Raw genomic sequence first — 23,954 nt, forward strand, 5'->3', positions numbered from 1 at the left:
AGAATTTTCTTTCAAGAGACAGTATCCACATGTATGCTTGTTCAAGAATTATTAATAAGCTTAATATAGGCTTACAGGGAAATTCATTTGTGTTATGAACAGTCTGCTTTTTAAGAGCTAGTCAGATTTGGCTTGAGTCTTAGGGAAGCCTTCTTTATTCTAGGTGGATGACTTTAAACAAATTCCTACCTCACAGGGCAATTTCTACTTCTAAGGCTAGTCACACAACTTAACATCCCAATCACAAGCAAGTCCTGTTGCTTCCTACCATCCCCAATATGAAATCCCAACCTGCCCATCTGCTACCATCCCCATTTTTCTCTAAGCCTCCATCATTCCTTTCAGTATTCTAACTGGTCTTTCTCCTACAGTCCATTCACAGCATGTGAGCTCCAGCATCTTCTACCCCCTCACTTTTGAGACAGTGCTTTGCTCTGTAGCACCGGCTGGCTTGATACATACTATATACCTCAGGTTAGAATCAGACCTGTGTGTTAGCCCATCTGATATTTAAGTATTTAGTTTTTGCCTGCTCTTATGTCTAGTGTATTTTGAATTGGAGGTAGTATTTCTATTTCATTTACCTTATGCCCTTTTTTAACATTTGTCTTAAGGGGTATATATATCAATGTACACCCTGATGGTGGCTGAAATGTACATCAAATGTTCAATAAAAATGGGAGGATCGGAAAAAAAAAAAAGAATCAGACCTGTGGAACGTCTATCTCAGCCTATCAAATGTTGGGGCTACAGGAATGTGTAACTATGCCTAGGAGCAACCATGAAAGCATGACTTAGCTCATATTTTCTTGATTGCAATCAATCACTCAATACAATCACTACTTTAACCAGGAGAAAACTCTAGACTCTTTACCATGGTCTGGAAGAGCCTCCTTGGTCTGGCCTCTGCCAAGCTCTGTAAGCATTTCTGTACCTCTTTCTTCTCTTTTCCTAAATCCAATCTTTAATGGACTTTAGCTCGGTTCCCTAAACCTACACAACTTCCTTCTGCCTCTTCCTCCCGCTTGGATGTTCAGGGGCCCAGCTCTTCTGAGAACAAGTTTAGCTAACTCTTCAGAGGGCTTTCCCCTGAGGATATAAAATAGCTCACACTTGTACTACTGCCTCTATACCACAATCTCTTATTCATAGTTATTGTAACTATATGAAATTATTGTGTTATCTGATGTGTTCAGTCTATTTCTAATCAGAAACCCCTATCCTTCAGCCTCACTGAGATGGGAAACTCTTTGAGGGTGAGACTGTGTTTTTCTTATTCATAACTAGATCCTTAGTGGCCAGCATAGAGAACCTGGAACATAGTAGGCACTTAGATATTTGGTATATGAATAAAGATGTCTTTTAAGTACTGAGCTATGTTTTCAAGGAATTTGAGGAATTATTTCTGAAAATGTTTCCTGATAGGGACACACACACACACACACACACACACACACTTCTAAGTTTAGACATAAAAAATAGATCAAGGCTTAGAAGGAAGGTGAGCTGTGAGGCACTGGTCTGCATGAGCTTTAATGATTTTTTTTCCTGGAAAAAAATTTACCCGATAAAAAAGGCCTTATTTGGGGATATGCTAATTTATGTAGTCTTCATCAAATCTAAAAGATTTACTAGTCTGAAATGTTCCTATATAATTCTCTGAAGTAGCTCAGGCTATACAGCAATTCGTAGTCTGTTCAAAAATGTGGAGAACACAGTGCACAGAGCAGTGAGTAGTAAGGTGAACCTCCTTGCAAATGGGTCAAATATGCTCAGCGCCTACTAGAGCTTACAATATAAGCTCTGTGCACAGGCAGATGACATACTGTGCGGTAGGTAATAATCCTCATTAGCTAACACTGAGGAGGCATTAAGCATATGTCAGGCAGAAACCAGGCCAAGTACAGCAAAGGAGATTCGAACTGAGCTCTGAATTGACACATATCATGTAAAAGTGTGCTTGCTCAGACTGAAGTATATTTCTAATTCACTACCATCAGATAAAACAGAGTTAGACACTTCCAGAGATGTGCTTGAGTTTGGCCACTAAAACTTAGAAAAATTAGGGAAGGGAAATAGAAAATGATAGATAATAACCTAGAAGGACAATGGTAAAGTTTTAGAAGCACTGCATGTACAAAGAAATAGCATATACTTAAAACCTTACAGGCATTGATATGATACATATGTTTCATTGTAGCTATGATTTTAAAACTAACACTTAAAATAAATAGTTGTAATAAGAACAACAAGGTTTTAAAATCACATTTCCACCCAGAGGGAAGTTAGCTGGGTTTTTAACTCTTTGCATATATTCCACATTATATTCATCAAGGATTTTAACCTATAATTGTGCTTTTTTTTCAAAAAAAAATCTGTCCTATTTTCATTTATGCGTCTGTGTCTATACAACTGTGTGTTTATGACCTTGGAGGTCAGAAGATGTTGGCTCCCTTGGAGCTAGAGTTATAGCAGTTATAAGCCACCTGACTTGGGAGATGGAAACTGACCTTGGGTCCTTTGGAAGAGCAGCAGACCCTTTCCACCACAGAGCTGTCCTGTCAGCCCTGTAATTCTACTTGTGAATTGTAGATAAGTAGATATCTGTGAACTTCTTTTCTACAAAAATGTTTCTTAACGACTTAGAGCTTCTAATAATTGGCTAAACATAAGTGCTATTTCCATTTTCATAGAAATCAACAAAAAAGTATGGGAGTTCTGCACTGTCTAAAACAAAGACACTTTGAGTTTAATTCCTGAAGCCACATGGTGGAAGAAAGACTCCTTCAGCTTGTTCTCTGACCTCCATGCATGCATTGTGGCACATGTGCCCCGTAAATAAATATAATGTGAAAACTGAAGACAGCTTTTCATTTAAAAAGTTGTCGTCAATTTCAGCTCTTTGTGGTTTAGGTAGCATAGAGTTGCAGTGAGTGATGTGAGAACACAGGGAAGCAGATCATTATGTGGGGTCTACATAGTCCTTGATGAGCACTTGACAAGTGGCACGTTTACAACTGTGATACAAGGGCAACAACAATAATGAAACAAAACAATGTGTTATTACCTAGGATTATAATCTTAGTCTGATATTATAGTCATGAACTACAAAATGATATTTGAGCCAATGAGACACTACATAAACAAGATTATATCGAAAGCAAAATATTCCTAGGGCCTAGTGAGTTCATGCACAATGCCTAGTTACTTGGTTGTGGTGTTGATGCTGGTGCAAAGAAACTAGTGCAGTTAGTTCAGATGAGAGCATGATGCATGCAGTTATGAATGGCCGATCAGACTTGAGAGCTGTGATGCTGCTGGCTTAGGTAGTTACTACTTTTTTAAATCATTATTTTTTAAAAAAGATTTATTTATTTTATAAATCAAGTACACTGTTGCTGTCTTCAGACGCACCAGAAGAGGGTGTCAGACCCCATTACAGATGGTTGTGAGCCACCATGTGGTTGCTGGGAATTGAACTCAGGGCCTCTGGAAGTGCAGTCAGTGCTCTTAACCGCTGAGCCATCTCTCCAGTCCTTAAATCATTATTTCACAGTCTGCCCCTTCTACTTAGGAAAAGTTTATCATGGTAGCACATGCTTATAATCTTAATAGGAGTTCAATGCAGGATTCTGAAGTTGAGGCTACTCTGAGCTACCTAGTGAGATCTTACATCAAAAATAAAACCAAAACTAAAAGCAAAATGAAAATAAAGAAACAACATGTTTCCTGTAAAAGTGTATGTTATGTTATCCTGGCACTAGCCTCACAAGCTTGTGTTATGGTGTCTCTTGATTTTATCACTCTCTAGTGCTTGTTAAATTTCATATGGTTCTGCATGGGAATCTAAGCACCTCCCAGGACTCTGCCATACACACTGTAGCTTGGTGTACACTAGTAGCCTCTATCACCCAGGCTCTTGTAAGGACACCCTGTGATGTACTTTCAATGGCAAACTGCCTAATGACATATTCTCTAAAATGCACACCAGCAGGTGTACAAGGATATATTTATGACATTTGATGACAGTAGCAATATTTTAGGAAGGTTATTAAAAATGACTTGTGAAATGGTGTTGTATGTCTAGTGATGTGTTACTTACCATGAAATGAGGTTGTGTTAAAATACGCTTTAGTTCCTTCGCATCATTATTCTCAGGGTAACATGAAATTTCTTCCAATACCTAGAAAAACAAATAAGATACACACTAATGCAAAATGAGCTGTACAAAGCATGGAACTCCTTTAAATTAAAAACCATGAATATATTTTTGTAGCAGGAAAGTCAATTACTTTCAAAACATTTGTTGAGTTCAAAGGTTATTGAAGTATAAGAATATTGATAGTAATAAAATGAAATGTTTTGGGTAATAATAGTTTGCCTTCATTACCCAACTATGATCCAAAGGTAACAAAAAAACTAATAAGCAAAATGGGAAGCTTGTAACACATACTTATTACAGGTTTAAGTAACTTAAGTAGCTTAAGGAAAATATGCCTTACAAATTCCCTCCCCAAATCAATTTGCCCTTTAAAATTTAACAACACTGCTAGTTCCTTAAAAGATGACACAGGTTCAATGAAAACAATATACATAAGACTGCTAATTAACTAGCATAATTAACTAAGAACACATGTAAGTGATTTTCCTTGTAGCCTGGCAGGAGTAAAATGCTTATCTTTCAACACAGAGAAAAGCATGCTTCTACCAAATGAACCTTTGATGAAACTCCAGCAAACAAAAGACCAAACTTAAAAATTTAAACACCTTCAGCAGCAACTTTTCATTGCCAATTAGGCATTAACATTTTCTCTGCATTGGTGAAAATGCTGCTTGCAAGTAAACAGTTCTTAAAAACTTCTCCCTTCCACCCAGGAATGGAGTTTCTCTGAGTAGGCACCTGTTACTGTTTTTACTGCAGATGGCTCACAGAGACCTCTACACTGAACTCAACTGAATTCTAATCATGGAGCCTATCTAGTATTGCCTTAGCACCATGGGTTGTAAGGGGCACACATCCCCTCAACCAGTAGGACTCTCCTGCCTTAACCTTCAAGGACTTCAGAAAGGGGCTCACTCTCACTCTGCTTGAGTCTCAGATTTCAGCATTCTAGCATGTAATGAGCTCTGCTACTTAAGCATGGGGAAGAGTGAGTGAGTGAAGAAATAAATGAACACACAAAACACACATAAGGAATGAATGAATGAAACACACACACACACACACACACACACACACCCCACACACCAACCAACAAAACAAACACTCTCATATACATACATACTAGTATTTTTTTTCAAATGCTCTGTTAATGGCTGCAGGTTATACAGCTAATTTATATTGCTTAATGATATTAACATAGTTTTCTTCGGTGTATTTTCAGCTTCTCTTCTAGGAAACAACAGGGGAAAGCACAAACTCTCTCCTTTCCCTTGATACTTTCATAGCCCATGATCTTAAGTATTGAGTCTGACCTCCTGAGCTAGGGGAGATTCTTCCACTGTAAAGTTAGGACAAAGGATTGTCCCCCCACCCCCGCCCAGAGTATCTCTGCTTCTGTCTGTTTGGGTATTGTTAAGATTGGGCAGCGACTCATGATTCCTGCCTGACAGTGTAATTCCTTTCAAAGAATGCTTGCTGAGCAAACTAAGACAGACTTCTTTTACCGGAGACTCACCAAGAGGGCAGGCCTGGCAGCCAATATGGTCTAATTTCTCAGTGAGTATATGAGCATATACAATGTATATTTTTATCAAAAGTCATGTTTAACCTCTGCTAAGAAGCTAGATGGGGTGGTACACACCTAACATCCCAACACTGAGTACATGGTGAGATTCTATCTTAATAAAACAAAACCCAGAACAATATCTGCTAGGAAAGGGATAAAATTATGTCTTCAGTACATTTAGTAATCACATTTACTAATCACACTTTATAAAATATTTTTAAAAAGAAAGGTTTATTTGCGTAAAAACTTTAAAACAAACAGTAAAAATAATAAGGCACTTACTAATGGTAATTTCTACATCATTTTAGTAATAGGAAAAAATTAGTCATTGTGCTATAGTTATAAAGACCAAATAAAGGTGTAAAATGCTTATTACACAATTCTAGGCTCAAACCAACATATTTCGATTGGTAATACATCAAATTCTATATGCAAATGATTCTGGGTGAATTTTGTTTTCCAAGCTCTCTGCAATGCCATGCTTCTATGATAAGCAAGTATGAAAAAAAGCTTGTGGGAGATACTTTTATATATTGATGATGCATAAAAAAATGACTTCTTTGAACTCAGTATATTTAATTGTTCTGGAAAGTCAATTAACCACTACATAGTACCACATTTAAAAGGCAACTAAAAAATTTGAAGCATGTCTATTTCTTCCATGTACAGTAAAATAATATTTTAAAAAGACAATCCCACCCCAAACAATATGCTCATTTGCACAGCAGAACCAGAAGGAGAAGCCTGGGGACTCTTGTTGCTGAGACTTTTTCTTTCCCACATGGATGTTCAATGATAAACTTAGCAACCAGAATCTGAGTATGCTTCAAGCTGCCATCCTAAACAGTGTGCCCTTAACATGCAAAGACATCTTCAGTAAAGGTGGCAAACGTGACAATGCTATGTACTTTGAGAAAAATATGCCACTTACCTCTTTGGCTCTCTGTACTGCATCACTTGGAGGATTCCTGATTTGTGGCGAAGACTTTGTGTTAATTTTGTCATACAGCTAAAAAGCAAAGAAGAAAATCCGATCAATACACATCGTGTTTTGCTACAGTTTATAGCTTTTGGTTTATTGTTTCAGAAAACAACATTTGTCCTCCTAAAAAGTCAGAGAGATGATATAAGTGAGTCTTCTTTGCAATTGTTCATCATTCAGAATATAAGTTTTATGCACATCTTTTAAAGTAAATGTTTTTAAAGAGAGGAACCAAAACTCTATCCTTAGCAATTCACATTTGTCAATATAGCAGCAACCCCAGTGTTTTCCTCCAGACAGAAGCAATGCTCACTAACGGGAGTGTGGAGTCAAATGAAGAACAGATTCTGGCCAAGAAGAGTCTGAAAGAATTTTCATAGAAGCCTTGATCTTGGGAAAGGGCAAATGTAACTCCTTCTAGGAAGGAATGTTCTTACAGAGGTTTGTGCTCGTCTTAGTAGGAATATTCATTAATAGAATCAGTGCTGGAGACTTCAACAGGGAGTCATGGACAGAAACTTGGTTTCTATTGGCTTTGCAAATTCAAGGAGTGTGAGAAGACTGAAAAAAATCTGAATATATTTACAATTCCTCCAACCTGAAAGAATCAAACAGCAACTTGATAAAGAACATTAATTAGTCAGAGAAAATACACTGCAGTCTAGAAGTGTAATTAAAACACTAGTTCTACCTCAAATGGAATGGCTCACAGTCAGTGGCTGGCCTGCTCTGAAAAGTATAATGTTAAAACTGACCTCTGTTTGTCTGATGGCTTCTATTTCCTAACTTCTCTAAAACAGTTTGAGATTTTGGGGATGGTTTTGTTCCCTACCTTTTTCTCCCTCTGTACACCAATGCTATTCCAGAGGTGAAATACTGACTGTAAACATTCTTCAAATTATAGCTAGATGTGAGATAAATCTTTATGACTTGTAAATATTTAGGCCAATGAGGTAACAAAAACGACCAAGAGAAAGGGCCATTAATTAAGAAAGTACTACTGAATTGAAGGCTGAATAAATAGTTTGAGCAGAATGGTAAAATGCTATTCAAACATTTTATTAACATTTTAGGGCACAGGTGATATGCTTTTTGACCAAATCCTTGGAGAATCAATCTATCTATCTATCTATCTATCTATCTATCTATCTATCTATCTATCTATAGATATAGTCTCTGTCTTCTTAAGGTTTCCATCTCTAGTGGTTTGCTAACTAAAATTTAGAATGAAAAAAAAAAGTACTTTCTTATAGAAATAGGCAGGGACTCACTATGTAGCCCTGGCTGGCCTGGAACTTAGCGTGTAGAACAGGCTGGCCTCTAATTTGTAGATACCTACTTGTCTTTGAATTCAGAGAGTTAGATCTGTGCTGACTCTAAAGTATTAGGATTAAAGGGTATACCACAATGCCCAGCTTACAGAAATAATGTAGCGATTAGCTTCCCAGACTAATCTATGAAATGAATTACTGCATATATAAAATATCAACGTGAATGCCATCTACTACAAAATCCAAAACAAAAGACACTCTGAATTATAAATATTTAAATATATTACAATTACAAGAATTGAATAAAAAATCTTATAACATTACATCTGTCGATAACAGGCTTACATTTTTATTGACAGTAAATACCATGTTGTATTCTTTTTTTTAAAAGATCTATTTGTTTATTTTATGTATATGAGTATACTGTAGCAGTCTTCAGACACACCAGAAGAGGGCATCAGACCCCATTACAGATGGTTGTGAGCCACCATATCATTGCTGGGAACTGAACTCAGGACCTTTGGAAGAGCAGTCGGTACTCTTAACTGTTGAGCCATCTCTCCAGCCCCCATGTTGTATTCTTAGCAAAATAAAACAATATGTAAAGACACTAGACCTGAGAGATGGCTCAGTTTGTAAAGACACCTTTAGCTAAGCCTGTTAACATGAACTCGATTCCTGGGTGGCAGGAGAGAACCAATTCTCAAAGGTTGTCTTCTAAAATCCACACTCACGCAATATTTCCTGTCTTTTCCTGAGCTCTTCTGCTTCTGCTGACTATGATTATCCCATAGGAATCTGTTTTCCAATAAGCAACAAAAAGGGGTTGGATCTGGATGGGAGAGATGGTGGGGAGAAACTGGATGGGGTAAAGGGAGGGGAAAGTTTATGGATATATTATGTAAGAACAAAATCTACTTTTTAATGAAAGAAAAAATTACAAATTTGAAATGCTTTAAAACTAGAAATGCTCCAACATCTGAAATGCCCCCAAATCTGAAACTTCTAAAATACCATACTGACTCTCAAGTGGAAAATTCCACATTTAACCTCACATGAGAGGTTGTACCCAAATTCCAGACACACTAAAAATGTTGCATAAAATTCTTTTCAGGCCGTGTGTACATGCTATATATGGAACGTAACTGAATTTTATGTTTAGACTTTGCTCCTAACCCCAAAATATCATTATGTGTACTCAAATATTTAATGTTGGAAAAGAAATCCTCAGTATAAAACCCTTCAGATCTCAAGCATTTCAGATTAGAGATATTTAACCTGCACACTAGGAACAATGATGAGTGCTTTTACTGAGCACTTACTAGATGCTAATTACTAGTCAAAGACCTTAATATAAATGCATCCACTTAACCACAGCTTCTCCTGCAAGGCTGGTGCCTCTGTCATTCCCATTTTACAGATGGGGAAAACAGACGACAGTGAAGTCAGAACTAGCTTTAAAGTAAAGTTCTAGCTTTAGGATGACTTCCTGAGTGGCATAGAGGTTCCTAGAATCTCAGACCTTTCATGCCTATATTGTAAGGAAGGTGCTCAGATAAAACTCTGTGCTTTTGGTATGGCCTGACACATGCACACATACAGCTGCAGTCGCACATGCACACGTGCACACGTGCACACGTACATACGTACATACACACACAGACAGACACACACATAAACGTTGTCTTTGCTATTAGACCTCCACCATCATGAATGGGAGCTGTGTCACTGGTAATAAAATCTTGAGAATCCCAAGGCCTTGTCCCAGATCTCCCCAAGAATCTCTGCCATTTGATTAAGAAAGCAGCTGCTGTCCACAAGCATCTTGAGAGGAACAGAAAGGATAAGGATGGTAAATTCCACCTGATTCTGATAGAGAGCAGAAATTACCAGTTGGCTTGACACTAAAAGACTAAGCAGGTGCTTCCACCCAATTGGAAATTGAGTTGTCCACAACCTCTGCTCTGGTGGCATAAATTCTCTTGTGTACAAGAGCAATAAAATCACGTTGGTTAATAATAAAAAAAGAATGTCATCTAAGGCCAACAGGAAGCTGACAGTGCTGGTGTAGAGCTTGCTGCACAGCAGCCAGTGTTCCTTCCACACTCAGCCTAAGCCTTATTCTGCCTACGGAGGCAGAAGCCTGACATGTGTAGGAGTCACAGAATTAGGGAGAGCTCATATTTGATTTTCCCTTCCCCTTCTTGAGAAGGAAAGGAGAGGGACCTACTCTTCCCCCTATAAAAAGTGAAGGGTAGGGAGTCCTCCAGAAAATCTTGTCCCAGAACTGGAAGTTCCAGAGAGTGGAGCTTCTTGCCTTGGTCTCTGGCCAGGGCTTGTCAAGTTGCAGCAAGTTATAGTCCAGTCCTACACTGTTGCACTAGGAAAGATAGCTTTGTTCAGAGAATCCTTGGGGAGGCTCAACATGTGGTATTTTAGGTTAAGCGAAAAATGACTTGTATCTGTTCCTTTAGTATGTGAGGGCTTCCTTTTCTGCCTCACCTGGGATAGCCCACACTTGCAGCACATCTTAAAGTAAGAATGCATGCTTCCTATAAGTCAAAGAAATGTATGAGAGGTAACCTGAGCAAGGTTATTCTGATGGAGTCCTGTCCAAGAGAACTGCCTGAACAGAGCAAGAAGAACCAGAAATAGGAGCTATGAGTAACATCACGGGGCAGGAGACAAGAGTGTGCTGCTGAGGCTAGCTGTACGCTGTGCCAACTATGCCAAGGCTGCAAATTTGCAACCCAGCACCAACACTGGCATGTCTGCTACACCAAGGGCATCAACAACCAAAAAGGAAGTGGCCGTCTAATGTTGGTGATTATAGAACATGCTGTGTAAGGGATTCTTTTTCTTCTCCATGACCCTTGAGTTTTCCAATATAAGGTAACAGGACACAGTGTGTGTTTCATAATTGTTTTCTTCAAAAAATAAAAATTTGAACTTGTATGTAGCGATTATAAATACATATTTGTAAAAAAAATAGAGTAGCACAAAAATAAACACAGCAGAATACTTATTTTAGCTTGTTTCTTTGGGAACCAGATACAATTTCTATTTGATCCTGCTTGCATACTAAAATTTTTTCCCCTGAAATCAAAGACATTTTGTACATATTTATTTTTTTGTGGGTCTTTCAAGTCTGACTTACTAAACAAGTTTTTCTTTAAATATAGAGAAGACCTTAGATATAAATACAATTCTATTTCTCTATTTTAAAGAGAATCCTATAGTCTGGACAAATATCACCCAAGCACCCATGTATTAAAAGGCATAATTGCCAGCTTGTGGCACTAGTGGCAGGTGGTGGAACCTTTAGGAAGTGGGGTCTGGTAGGAAAAGCTAGGTCAGTGGGACTGTGCCATTGAAATAGATGGCAGTATTCCATTCACTTCTTCTCTTTGCTTTTTGTGTGTCATGAAGTGGGTAGCTTCTTCTGCCATAATGTTTTGCTTTCCCATAGGCCCAAAGCAATAGGGAGAACAAATGGAAACCTCTAAAACCGTGAGCCAAAATATTTTTCTTCCTTTTAAGGTGATTATCTCAGGTGTTTTGTCATAGCAACTGAAAGCTGTTCAACAAAGAGGAGAAAACTAATGTCTAGGTATGTGAAATGCTGCACTTAGGGTTACACAAGCAGAGCAGCAGGGCATGAGAGCATGGCCTTCTGGATCACACCAGACCTCTCTGGGTTATGTTAGAATTTAGAAATAGATAACAACTAACAACTCGTGCTAGGAAGGTGCCTTTAGTAATATTTTGGGGGGAAATTGCAGAAAATGCTATTCATAGATCATGGCAAAAATAAACTACATATGATCTGGAAGTTAATCAGTTGCTGGTTTTGTCATGTTAAGTAACTGCATGGTTTTGTCACGTTAAGTAACCTTAATCTTCTCCTGGCCAAAAGGGAACTTTTTAGGTTTTAGGGGCTATCTGGTCTCTGTCACTACTATTACAGCCTGTTGTGTTGTATAAAAGCAGCTGTTAACAATGAATAGACTGTGTTTCAGTAAAATATGTATCAAATAAGTGGTTGGCTGGATTTGGCTTGAGGGTGATAACTTGCAACTTCTGCTCCAGACTTATAAGTTCAAGGTAGACTGGTAACATCAAAATAGATTTTTTTGTCATTTGCATTCCTTAAATCTGAAGATAATAAAGCATATTTATAAGGCTGGCATGCTGAAGGGAGTGGGAGAGGGGATAGAAAGATGTTAATAGATTATTCCTAGAAGGAAGACAAAGATGAGGAGCTCTGGCTGTTTGCATTCTTTTTCTAAAGAAATTAGCTACCCAAGTTCAGCACTACACACACACACACACACACACACACACACACACACACACAAACCACAGACATAGAATCAAGGCAAAAACAAGGAAATGTGAACAGCTGCAAGGGAAACAGGCTGTCTCACACTGTGTCACTCCTAGACAGACGTGCTCCCTGCCAGTCTTTGGCACTGGGTCAGATATGACCACACACAGCTGCACAGACACACTTCACCTCCGCCTTGGAGTCACTGCAACTCCATTGGGAAACTGTATTCTACAGATGGTGCAAACAAAGCAGAGTAAACTCAGTGGCAATACCCAGTTCCTATCTCCTAAGCATGCACTTTCCAACAGATAGATGAAGTCAATCACTTTTACTTTACTTGTAAAGCATTAAAGGCAGCTCCTATTTTAACACAGCATTACATTTCACTCTTGATTTCTTAGTCCTCAAATAGAAATAATTGCTCACATATTCCACATTTAGGTATCTGTTCCATATCTATTTTAAATATTCTATAATTAAAGTTAGTGGGAAGATACTATGAAATAACTATCCCTGGGTTGTGTAGCTCATCAACCTTTTCTTTTTCCACAGAGAAAACCTTATAAAGGACAAGAATATGTACCACTTGAGACAAGATTGTAACTTTTGGAACAAGACTCTAAATATAGATCAATAAATGAAGAGCTTCCTTCTAGAGCTTCAAAGAACAGTTAAGTTCATTAGCGGCCAGTTACTTTAAAGACACTGAAGCAACTTTTTGTTGGAAGATAATTCAAGTTCATTTTTAGCTCCAAAATAATGAAATGTGCCCGCAACTGTAGTGAGACAGATAGTAAGAGTGTGAGAAAGACTATATGAAATGGCAGCCATGAGATGAGAGACAGCCTGTCAGAGACTCCCTTCACAGTCTCAGGGAACAGGAACCAAGTTCCAATATCGTGCCTTAGTGAACTGAGAAGTGCTAGGCAAAAGGACTTTTTTTTTTCACATATTATATATTTGAAATCCATCAAAATGTTAGGGAAAGGCAGGTGACTTAATACTAATATTTAGGGAACTGACAAGCAGCTATCACTTTGAAGATGATTTTTCGAAGTTGTAAACTGGAGAAAAGTTTCAGAGATCTAAACTATATTTTCCTGCCCAAATTAACATACCAACTTGAGATTTTCAGCTTAGATACCTACCCAGGAAGTTTAAACCGCATAGTTCCTGGATAGCCCGGGGAAACCCAACTCTTTAATATAAACAAAACCAAAAATGAAAGTCCCTTTCAGACATTAAAAATGAGATAGTACAGGTCTGAAAGGAATATTGTACATCTTAAAATTGCATTTTCAGAAAAATTGAGGAACTATAAATTTATAAACTGAAAGAAAAATTTTTTACACATCTAAGAATGATTATGCATCATTGTGATTCCACAATTTACAAAATGTTATAAAAGCCACCATGGTGAGTTTTGGGTCAGAAATGTTGACTGTGGGTTAATAACCCTGTCCCTCCCCCTTGAGACCCTGTCTATCTATTGGAGGTAGACTCTTTGAGTTCCCTCTCCCCAATGTTGGGCATTTTGGCTAAGGGCACCCCCATTGAGCCCTTAAGAGTGTCTCACCTCGTGGGTCTCCTGTACATTCTAGAGGGTCCCCCATCTCCCACCCCAACCCCTGAGGCTGCTTATCTCTATTCATTCTCTTGTCACTGGGCTTCTCTCCTGTTCCCCCACATACCTGATCCTGTTCCCCCTTTCCCCTCCCTGTTCCCTCTCCTACTCAGGTCCCTCCATCCCCCTGCCTCTCATGATTATTTCCTTTCCTGTTCTAAGTGGGATTGAAGTCTACTCACTTGGGCCTTTCTGTTTGTTACAACTTCTTATGGTCTATGGGTTGTATTCTAGGTATTCTGTACTTTTTGGCTAATATCCACTTATCAGTGAGGACACACCATGCATGTCCTTTTGGGTCTGAGTTACCTCAGGATGATATTTTCTAGTTCCATCCATTTGCCTGCAAAATTCATAATGAACCGTTCCTGTCTAAAAAAACTGCAGGGACAAAAATGGAGGAGAGACTGAAGGAAAGTCAGTATAATAACTGGCCTAACTTGAGATCCATCCCATGGGAAGGCACCAAGGCCTGACACTATTACTGATGCTATGATGTGCTTACAGACAGGAGCCCAGCATGGCTGTCCTCTGAAAGGCCCTACCAGCAGCTGAGTGAGACAGATGCAGATACTTACACCCAACCAGGGACCCCTATGGTTGAATTAGGGGAAAGATTGAAGAAGCTGAAAGGGAGTGTGATCCCAAAGAAGACCAGTAGTCTCAACTAACCCAGACCCTCAGGAAGCTCCCAGAGACTGAGCCATCAACCAGGAGCATACACGAGCTGGTCCGAGGCCCCTGGCACAAATATAAGCAGAGGTCTGCCTGGTCTGGCCTCAGTGGGAGAAGATGCACTTAATCTTTGAGAGACTTGAGGCCTGAGGAAAGGGGAAGGTCTGGTCGGGGGAGCACCCTCTCAGAGGCAAGGGGGAGGAGGAAATGGGATGAGTAACTCTGGGAGAGGGGACTGAGGGGGTTAGGGTGGGGAACGACTGGATTGTAAATAAAAAAATAAATTTCAATTTTGCTGAGGTATATACCCCCCAATAAAAACCCACTGGGTGATCTTTCTTTTATGGAGTAAATATTTGTCTATCCTATCAGTACCATTTTCTCCCTAAAAACTTATGCATTACAGAATTTTCAAATCTATTTAATTAAAATCTCTCTCTCTCTTCTTCCTCCTTCTCTCCCTTTTTCTCCTTTCTTTCTCACCTCTTTCTGTATGTGACAGAATGTATTCTACATATGTTCAGGTATCCACAGAGTCCAGAAGATAGTGTGAGATCCCTTGGAGCTGGTGTTACAGATGGTTGTGAGCTATTTGATATAGGTGCTAGGAACTGACCTCTGGTCCTCAGGAGAACAGTAAGTAGTCTTAATCACCTTATCAACTCTCTAGCTCCCAGTCTATTTTGAGTAGTTAAAAAGAAGACATTAAAATATTAGTCATACAGATGATTCTCCATTCCATGCATTACTAGAAAATTGAACTTCCATTTCTTTGAACAGCATCACTAAACAAAGCACCTTTTAGAAATCTTAAACCAACCTTGTATTTCATCTGAAGAAGTATGTTATACCACAGAAACTAGTGACTGGAGTAAAGCAGCGATTAGAGTCCTACTCTGGAATTTAGCATATCCTTGGGTAGGGCCCAGCACATACTGAATAGCTTGAACTTGAATTTATTATTGTAGGATCTACTTTAGTATTACAAAGTGAATTTCAAACTCTGGTTTATGCAAATCCATCCAAAACCCCCCAAAACTCCAACCCCCCCAAAAACAGGAGCCACAATAAACCCCTGTAATCCATAGCATACTCAGAGAAGATAGTATATTCTTTTAAAAATGAGAAAGAATATAGGAACCAACTTGGGATCCAGAAAGCGCAATTATGTGATGAATGAACCAAGGTAGAAATCTCTGTGATTGGCATTTTGAGAAGCTGTTTTTTCCTGTACATATTTACCACATAACATGGAGAGTGGGAGAGCGGGAGAAAAAAATGCAATATACACACACAAAATAGACTACTATTCAACCTTAAAAAGAGAGGAAATTTTAATACAACATGGATGATCCATAAGGACCATGATGCTAAATAAAATAGGCTAGTAATAAAAAGACAGATACTGGACTACTGCGGTATCTAAGTGGGTAAAGTTGTTTGTCCCAAGGCCTGATAACCTGAAATTAATCTTCAGAACCCACATGGTGGAAGGAGGCAGTCAACTCCTAAAAAGTGACTTCTGATCCTCATAAATACTATGGCATATATGCACCTAAGTAGCAGGACACACAAACACACACACATTCACACCCACACATACCCATACACATACACCCACATAACTAAAAACATTAAAAAGATAAATTTTTGTGATTCACTGATGTTCTTGGAATAATAACATTGATAGAGACAGTAAGTAGAATTATGACTGTCATGAGCCAAGAGTGAGAGAGGATGATGGTATTGTTTTATGTTTTAGTTCAGTTGAGAAAGATGAAAATAGAAGGTTGCAGTAGTTGAACAGCAATGTAAATGCACTTATCCCTATAGAACTGTATATTTTACAGTGCTGAAAATAGTGCTGTAGAGATGACTCAGCATGGAGAAACACCTGAAAAAATGTTCAACATCCTTAATTATCAGGGAAATGCAAATCAAAACAACCCTGAGATTCCACCTCACACCAGTCAGAATGGCTAAGATCAAAAATTCAGGTGACAGCAGATGCTGGCGAGGATGTGGAGAAAGAGGAACGCTCCTCCATTGTTGGTGGGATTGCAAGCTTGTACAACCACTCTGGAAATCAGTCTGGTGGTTCCTCAGAAAATTGGACATAATACTACCAGAAGATCCAGCAATACCTCTCCTGGGTATATACCCAGAAGAAGTTCCAACTGGTGATAAGAACACATGCTCCACTATGTTCATAGCAGCCTTATTTATAATAGCCAGAAGCTGGAAAGAACCCAGATGTCCCTCAACAGAGGAATAGATACAGAAAATGTGGTACATTTACACAATGGAGTACTATTCAGCTATTAAAAAGAATGAATTCATGAAATTCTTGAACAAATGGATGTATCTGGAGGATATCATACTTAGTGAGGTAACCCAATCACAAAAGAAGTCATTAGATATGCACTCACTAATAAGTGGATATTAGCCCAGGAACTTAGAATACCCAAGATACAATTTGCAAAACACAAGAAAATCAAGAAGAGGGAAGACCAATGGGTGGATACTTCATTCCTCCTTAGAATAGGGAACAAAATACCCATGAAAGGAGTTACAGAGACAAAATTTGGAGCTAAGACGAAAAGATGGACTACCCAGAGACTACCCCACCCGGGAATCCATCCCATAATCAGGCACCAAACCCAGACACTATTGCATATGCCAGAAAGATTTTGCTGAAGGGACCCTGTTATAGGTCTCGTATATGCCAGTGCCTGGCAAATACAGAAGTGGATGCTCACAGTCATCTATAAGATGGAACACAGGACCCCCAGGTCTGCAACCCTATAACAATATGAACTAACCAGTACCCCAAGAGCTCGTGTCTCTAGCTGCATATGTATCAGAAGATGGCCTAGTTGGCCATCACTGGGGAGAGAGGCCCCTTGGTCTTACAAACTTTATATGCCCCAGTACAAGGGAATGCCAGGGCCAAGAAGCAGGAGTGGGTGGGTAGGGGAGCAGGGCGGGGGGGAGGGTATAGGGAACTTTCGGGATAGCACTTGAAATGTATATAAAGAAAATATCTAATAAAATAATAAAGTTAAAAAAAAGAGATGGCTCAGCATGCATACTGGGTCACCCACAACTATTATAACTCCAACTCCAGGGGATTTTACACTCTCTTCTGGCCTCTGTGGGTACCTGCACTCACATATACATAATTAAAAATAAATCTCAGAAAATTTAAAAAAAGATAGGAAACTATTCTAATCTACAGAATCATGACAATTTTTTGACAAATTAGCCTCGATTTAACTTTGTTCTGAATCTTAAGATAATTTTCTCTCATAAATGAACATTAAAAAATGGTTTGATTAGAGAATGCCAATCAAAACCAAAAAAAAAAACAATGTGCAATGGTCAATTTAAATGTTAAGTTCATATCATAACCATAAAATGTCCAAATGTTGATATTATATTATATTATATTATATCTGCCAAAATCTTTGAAATGTGGGAAGTGGCAAATGCATACTTGAATGTAGATGGAATGATCACAAGAACACTGTCCTGCTGCGCTCTCCTCACTGATGTATAATACTGTATAACTCAGTGTTTTCCAACAAGCTGCTGCTTCCTTTTCTTCATTTTTTTTTGAGATATTGTCTCATGTCCCTCAGGCTGGTGTCTACTCCTTCTGTAGCAGAAGATGACCAGGGGACGATCCTTTTGCCACAGTCTCCTGAGTGCTTGGATTACAGGCATGTACAGGCAGTCATATCTGACTTATGAGGACTGAATATAGGGCTTTCGGCATGCTAGGTAAGCATTACACCTGTAGTTCTTAAAATCACCTTATCTTGAAAGGTTACAAAAATGCTAAGATAAGTTTAAAGAAAAACCTGATTGCTTTCTCTCATCTATGAGGGCTTTGTTCAAGTACACGGCGTGGCCACTATAAGTGAATAGATTGATGATGGCTGGTAAACATATAGCTGTGATGGTTTATCTTGCTTGTCAACTTGAATTAAATCTGGCATTAAATTAGAACCATGAACTTCTGGCCAGGTCCATAAAGGACTTCCTGGATGGGTGAACAAGAGGAAAGACCTTCTCCTAGAGTAGGCAGCACCCCACAGTCTAGGGGGAAAGGAGTGTACGGAAAAAGCAGTGCTGTTTTTTATGCCTGCCTGCCTTTGTTCCTTGCTGGCAAATGCATCTTGTTGCCGATACTGCTTTGGCCATATTTTGCTGACACTGGAATCTAGCTTCTTCCAACATAGAGTGAAGACCAGCAGCTGTCTAGGATTCCTCCAGTCCTTGAGTATAATATTGGAATTGCTGAGGTATTCAACCTCATGGACTGAACAGCTACTGAGTACTTAGCCTTTCCAGCGTGTAAATACTCACTGTTGGATTTCTGCACTACACTGTGTAAGTCCCTTGGTAGTATATGCTCATTGTATTGGTTCTGTTACTGCAGAAAACCTTAAATAATAGTTACATAATTATCTCAATCCAGTTTCAGAACATTTCTCCCAATTCCCTTGTGTTTGCCCATTGCATGCAATGAAGATTTACTCATACGTGTGTGTATTTTCAAAGTTTTAGGGGCCATGCCACTAGTGAGGTACCTTAGTGGCAAAGCACTTGCCTAACAGATATGTTATCTCATGTTTGCTCCCAACACCACAAAAACAAAACAAAATTTATAATTTTAAACTCTTAAAATGAATCTATAATTCCCTTTGAGATTATGGTTCATTCTGAGATAATTTTTGTATGTGGTATAAGAGTCCAAGTTCATATTTTTCCTTATGGAGGCCCAATAGTGGTGGTCCCATCTAAAGACTATTGCATTGCCATTTAATTGCCTTGACATCTTCTGTGACATCTTAGTTATAAATGTGAGTTTATTTCTAAATATTTTTGTTCCATCAGTCTATATATCTATACTTATACCAATCAGTTCTGTCAGTGGTTGTCACTGTTGAGGCCCCTGTCAAACAAAACGATCCATATTAAGCATGGGGTGTGGAGTAGTAGAAGGAGAATAAATGGATGGGCAAAGTTTGAAAAGTTTCTTCCCAAGAGCTATTCATCCATACATTCTCTTTTTTGAAACACTGTTGCTATGCACACTAGGCTGGTTTCTAGCTTGTGTTCTTCCTGCCTCAGTCTCGTGAGTGCTGAGGATCAAACCAAGGATCTTGTACGTGCTAAACAAATGTTTTACCACTGAGTTACATGTCAAATCTATGCTTGTGTCTAAATTGTATTTTCTAGGTCCCCTACCTTCTAAAGTCAGAGGTCAAAGACAATGTATAAGAGTTGATATCATCCTGAGTGAGATAACTCAGGACACACATGGTATGTACTCACTAATAAGTGGATATTAGCCAAAAAAAGTACAGAACCCAGGACAAAACCCACAGAACTCAAAAAGCTCAACAAGCTGAAGTGTCCAAGTGAAGATGTCTCAGTCCTACTTGAGAGAGAGAAGAAAACAATCAAAAGCAGGGAAGGAGGGAAGGACCTGAGAGGAAAAGCAGATGGGGTGGGGAGTCGGGGGAGAGGGAAGCCTGATCTGGTATTGGGTGAGGGAAAAGGACTGAAGCCCTGAGGGTCAGCAGAAAGAATTTAAACAGGCAACCTCAGGAAATAGGAGGTTGGGAGGAGCCTGAGGAAAAGATGGTCCAGCAACAGGCCCAAAGTGGGATCCAGCTCAAGGGGAAGCCCCAAGGCCTGACACTATTACTGAGGCTATGGAGTGCTCACAAAAAGGGACCTATCATGACTGCCCTCTGAAAGACCCAACAAGCAGCTGAAAGAGTCAGATGCAGCTGTTTGCACCCAACCAATGGACAGAAGCAACTGACCCCTGTTGTTGAATTAGGGAAGGCTGAAAGAAGCTGAGGAGAAGGGTGATCCTGTAGGAGGACCAGAAGTCTCAATCTGGACCCCTGAGATCACTCAAACACTGAGCCACCAAACAGACAGCATACACCAGCTGATATGAGGCCCCCAACACACATACAGTAGAGGACTTCCGGGTCTGTGTTCATTCAGAGATGATGCACTTAACCCTCAAGAGACTGGAGACTCCAGGAAGTTTAGAGGTCAGGTGGGGTGGGGGTGGGGGTGGGGTTAGCTACATGGAGATGAGGTGGGGTGGGGAGGTGATATGGGATGTGGAGCAGTCGGAGGGTGGATGGGGGTGGGGGCAATAAAATATGGAGTGTAAAAAATGAATTACAAATACAATTAAAAAAAAAAAAGAGTTGATTATCTCCTACTATGTGGGACCCAGTGATTGAACTCAGGTCATCAAGCTTGGCAGCAAGCACCTTCATATGCCGAGCCACTTTACCAACTCTACACTACTTTTAATTATGTGCAAATGCATATAGAATTGCCTATAGAAGCCAAAAGAGGGTACTGGATCTCTTATAGTTACAGGCAGTTGTGAGCTGTCTAATGTGGGTGGTGGGAATTGAACTTGGGTCCTCTGGATAACCAGGTGTGCTCTCTTTCCAGCTCCTATACCCATAATTTAGAACTGTTTATTATAACAGTTAGTGAGTTGATTTATATATATATAAAACAAACCAGGGGAGGGGTAGATGATCTGTGAGTGAAGTGTGCACCAGGTAATAAGCAATAGGGCTTGATTTCAGAGCCCCAGAATCTACATAAAGAGCTGGGCTCAGCATTGTGTCTGTAACTTCAATGCTGGGGGTAGGGTGGTCCTTAGAGATCATTGGCCAGTCAGCCCAGAAAAATCAAAAGCTGCAGGTTTAGTGAGAGATCCTGTGTCAAAAAAGTTCCTTTTCGTCAGGACATCTTAGCACTGGTAACAATGCCCACCTGAACCCCACACTTATTTAGTCATCAAATAACCAATCAGTTAAAGCCCCTTTTTCCTTTCCTGCCCCGCATTACCTAGCAGAATGTTTTATAGCACATCCTGCTGTGCCTTAGTGCAATCTGCATCAACGGTGGGTGAATCAAGAAGCACCAAACAGTTCTAGGTCTCCTAAAGAAGTTATGTTCTCTTCTTAAGGGAAAGAATTTCCTGCACACCACCTGAAATGCACTATTACCATCAGAACCACCCACGATTTTCACTGTAGAAATCAACTATGCTTTCTGAGAGTATACTGAAAACAGACACGAATGGTCAGTTTCTGTTTCTATTCTTTTCTTGAGACAGGGTCTCACCATGTAGTCTTGGCTGTCCTATAACTTTCTATGTAAACCAGGATGGTCACAAACTCAGAGATCTGCCTGCCTCTATCTTCTGAGTGCTGAGTGTGGAGGCATGTGCCACCACATCTGGTTATGCTTCTGGGCTTTTTTTGTTGTTATTTGGGTCCTAATCTGCTGCCAAATTTAATAATGAAACACTCTTTTATATTTGAAGATACCAAATTTGCAAATGTTGGTGTCCCAGTGATATTAAATATGTATGTGTGTAGACCTACTCCATTGCACAGTATCCTCTTAGTTTTTTATCACTTCTGTATGCATGATTGAGAAATAATGTTTTAAGGCAATAGAGAGAAATCACTGTTAAGATTAATAATTTGTTATAGTAGAAAAATTACCTTGGTAAATTAGGGTTGTGCTACACTCTAACAATCTTGCTCATCACTTGTGTGCACAAATTATAAGTACACACAATTTCCCTGTTGTGGCTGGTTAGGCTATACTGCATTTGTACTGCGCATATGATTATTTTAGTTTGGAACCGGTACTAGATGGTTTTCCCCATTTTCACAGATACAAAGAAGTTGAAAAGGGAGTACTATGCTGTAAGATCTGGGAATCTCTATGAAGAGGTCTGCTAAATACTAAATGTTCTTCAAACAAGAAAAATAAAAAAAGACAAGACTTACATCCAGCAGTGTGTGAAGATGTTGATCCTGGAAAACACTGTGTAGAAAATCTAGGTCCTTTTCACTGCAGTCTGTAAGTGCGTGAATCTCTTCCAGGCTGTCCAGCACCTGAGAGACGGCTCCTGGGGGGACAAATGGGAAAGAAACTGCTAGTGCATAGTCAGTGTTACATTAACCTTTCCAACCCTAAGCTTACACTTAATAACAATGAGTATCAGAACTGAGAAGGCTTGTGTTCTTATGAAGGAGAAGCTCAAATGCTTCATGTCATTTAAGGGCAGAATACCTTGTGTTTATGTCCTCAACAAAGTATTTCTGCCTTTTGCTTTTAAAGTGAACTTAATCTTGTATGTTTAAGTTAAAGCACTTGGGCTGGAGAGATGGCTCAGCAGTTAAGAGCACTGTCTGCTCTTCCAGAGGTCCTGAGTTCAATTCTCAGCAACCACATGGTGGCTCACAACCATCTGTAATGGGAATTCGATGCCCTCTCCTGGTGTGTCTGAAGACAGTGACAGTGTACTCACATACATAAAATAAATATTTTTTTTTAAAATTAAAGCACTCTGTCAACAGAACTGGGCTACTATAATAGATGATCTGGGTGCTGCAAGTTATACATCAGCTAGACAGTAAAGGTATTGGGATCCTAAGGCTCTTTGCAATATTATAAACACATTTTATTACATACTGACAGTATAAGAAACTATGGATAAGAGTCAGAGACCATCAACTAAGAGCTCTTGGTACTTAATATAAGCTTGGAGGCTTTTTTAGTTTTAGTTAGCAAAGACCTCAGTCTATTTATTCCTTTTTGAAATTTTACATATGGAGTCAAGAGAAGCAAAGTCACTGTCACTGTCTCAGATCCTTATACAGACTCAATGACAAAGGGCTGGTAGGTTAACAGACATGTGCATAGTGGATACATCCAATTACCACAGGATATGTTAAAGAAAGTTCTTTTGTAGGAAAAAGAAAATGGGAGTGCACAGTAGGCAGGTATCATTAGTGAAAGATAAACATGAATATTATTAAAGTCATTTACACAGCCTTAAAGAACCAATCTGTTTTACACTACACATAATATGCAAATATACACTCCATAAGAAAAGAATCCCAAGAGGCCTGAGCGCATTTGTATATACCAAGGAAGTCTGAAAATAAGTGCTTCATTTGTAGCTAAGTCTTCGGATCAGTGGTCCTTGACTGTGTGGGACGGTTTGATTTTGCTCTCCTAGGGGATATTTCTTAGTTTCTGCGGCGACTCTGGGTTGTGACAACAGCAGGAAGGGAGGGTGGCCTGTAGTAGTAGAGGTGAGGGGTGATACTGAATATTCTCCAGTATCTAGGACAGGACCCTACAACTAAGAATCACCTGACCCAAAATGTCAGTATTCAGTATGAAAAACCCTGATTCAGACAAAAATAAAATATTCTTTAGGAACTGTTTCTAGTTCTTCTTCTTCTCAGTTCCTACCCTAATA

At 39.2% G+C, this 23,954-nt stretch overlaps 1 protein-coding gene and 1 long non-coding RNA gene across 28 annotated transcripts in view; one reads left to right on the forward strand and one right to left on the reverse strand.

Moving 5' to 3' along the window:
• The window catches only part of Cask (calcium/calmodulin-dependent serine protein kinase (MAGUK family)), a 329,704-nt gene that overhangs the window by 47,294 nt on the left and 258,456 nt on the right, over nucleotides 1-23,954 (reverse strand). For all 23 annotated transcript variants that reach the window (XM_017318366.2, XM_011247434.2, XM_011247437.2 and 20 more), the window contains 3 exons: nucleotides 22,471-22,592; nucleotides 6,661-6,738; nucleotides 4,103-4,183 (listed from right to left, as the gene is read on the reverse strand). In XM_017318366.2, coding sequence (XP_017173855.1) covers nucleotides 4,103-4,183; nucleotides 6,661-6,738; nucleotides 22,471-22,592 — 281 coding nt within the window. The remainder of the gene's footprint in view (nucleotides 1-4,102; nucleotides 4,184-6,660; nucleotides 6,739-22,470; nucleotides 22,593-23,954) is intronic.
• On the forward strand, nucleotides 5,489-22,473 carry Gm34836. Of its 5 annotated transcripts, XR_003953106.1 has the most exons (8): nucleotides 5,489-5,719; nucleotides 11,523-11,592; nucleotides 12,865-12,982; nucleotides 15,114-15,247; nucleotides 18,253-18,394; nucleotides 19,859-19,942; nucleotides 21,636-21,751; nucleotides 22,355-22,473. It is a non-coding gene; the product is annotated as a predicted gene, 34836 (long non-coding RNA). The 5 variants fall into 5 exon arrangements; XR_003953104.1 differs by lacking the exon at nucleotides 11,523-11,592; XR_003953107.1 differs by lacking the exons at nucleotides 11,523-11,592; nucleotides 21,636-21,751.

Source organism: Mus musculus, chromosome X (genome assembly GCF_000001635.26).
Source record: "Mus musculus strain C57BL/6J chromosome X, GRCm38.p6 C57BL/6J".
NCBI lineage: Eukaryota > Metazoa > Chordata > Mammalia > Rodentia > Muridae > Mus > Mus musculus.